The sequence below is a fragment of the Charadrius vociferus genome, unplaced genomic scaffold (genome assembly GCF_000708025.1).
Source record: "Charadrius vociferus isolate BGI_N301 unplaced genomic scaffold, ASM70802v2 scaffold943, whole genome shotgun sequence".
Classification (NCBI taxonomy): domain Eukaryota; kingdom Metazoa; phylum Chordata; class Aves; order Charadriiformes; family Charadriidae; genus Charadrius; species Charadrius vociferus.
Genome location: NW_009647504.1, coordinates 4,132 through 5,677, shown reverse-complemented (window position 1 = coordinate 5,677; position 1,546 = coordinate 4,132). Strand labels below are relative to the sequence as shown.

Here is a 1,546-nt window from a genome sequence, read left to right as displayed (position 1 = left end):
GGCCACACTTCTTCTGATGCAGCCCGGGATGCCGGTGGCTTTATGGGCTGCGATCACACATCGCCGGCTCATGTTGAGCTTCTCACCCATGAACACCCCCAGGTCCTTCTCCTCAGCGCTGCTCTCCAGCCATTCCCCGCCCAGCCTGGAGTTGTGCATGAGATTGCCCTCACCCACATGCAGGACCTGCACTTGGCCTGGTTGAACTTCCTGAGGTTGGCACAGGCCCACCTCTCCAGCCCGTCCAGGTCCCTCTGGGATGCCATCCCTCCCCTCCAGCGGGAGAGATCTCTGCTCTCCACGCCGAGAGGGGCGGGAAGACCCAGCAGGCTCTCAGGGGCTGAAGGCTTTCGGTTTGGAGCAATGGTAGAAGAGTTACGCGAGGACATCCCCACCCAACCGTGCCTCCCCAGCCTTGGAAAGAGCCCAAACGCCCCAGGGGCAGCCGAAACCGGTGACATTTCAGCACGTTCCTTTCTTGCTCCGTCACCGACCTTCTGGCAAGTCTCCCCGGCAGGCGTTTAAAAGCCAAAAGGATTAAATATATTCACAGGATAACCCAAAACCTGCCCCCGGGGAGGGCGGAGGGGGGGAAAACAGGAATGTGGAGGGAAAAAGCTCTGCCCTGACCACAAGTTTCCTCATTATTTTTTTCTTATTAAGCCTTTTATTTGTTGTTTGTTGGTTTTGGTTTTTTTTTTTCCCCTCCCCCATTTACACTGGTTTCGGCGGAGTTTCCCCTCACCGGATTCCGGGCGAAGCAGCGCTGCAAGACAACAGCGGGGGCAGAGATCTGCTTACCGCTTCGTAGGACTCCTGCAGCTGCTGCTTGCGTCGCATCCTGACCTGCTGCGTCACCCGCTGCTTCACCTCTCCCTGGAAGCGTCTCAGGTTGGCGGCCTTCTCCCGCTGCCGCTCCTTCAGCTCCTCTTCCACCCGCAACGCCGAAACCTGCAAGAGGTGAAAGCTTTTTACGCCGAGTTTCGCGCCACGGCGGCGTCGCAACCGCTCGGATCCCATCTTCCCTTCCCGCATCCGTCAGCCGGGCAAACGGCGGTCAGAGCAAACTTAAGGATGGTTCGTTTGGGAAATCTGCGCTCGGACAAACGTCTAGCGAATTCCTACGGGCTCGGATTGAATTTAGCTAGCCGGATCCGGAGCGCGCACGCCTCCTCTTTTAAACCCTCCGCCAAAAAAGAAAGCAAAAAGGCGGCGGCCTCATCCAGCGATTTCCCCGCTGCTGCGCCCGCGGAAGGATGCTCCGCTATCCGAAGCCCAGATCCGCAAGGCACAGACCGGCCAAAGGAAAAGATTTAAGGCAACCACCTAAAATAAATAAATGAATAAATAAATCAGGGGGTTTTGGGCTGGGGAGGGGGGTCTGTTAACGAGGAAACCGTGCCGGAGCGACACTGAACGCCACCATCCACGGCGTTCTCCTGCTCCGCTCCCCCGTGGCAACCTCATCGGCAATTCCCACGCAGAGGCATTAATATATATATTTTTAAGATGATCCGCTGGTGTATAGAAGTATATTAAATAAGCC

General features: G+C 56.5%; 1 protein-coding gene across 1 annotated transcript in view; it reads right to left on the bottom strand.

The window, feature by feature from the left end:
- LOC104282641 overlaps positions 1-951 on the bottom strand; it is a gene marked incomplete at its 5' end in the record, with an annotated part of 25,636 nt that extends 24,685 nt beyond the window's left edge. The window contains one exon of the mRNA XM_009880755.1: positions 802-951. Within this exon, the coding sequence (XP_009879057.1) occupies positions 802-951 (150 nt within the window). The remainder of the gene's footprint in view (positions 1-801) is intronic.
- Positions 952-1,546: the final 595 nt, after the last annotated feature.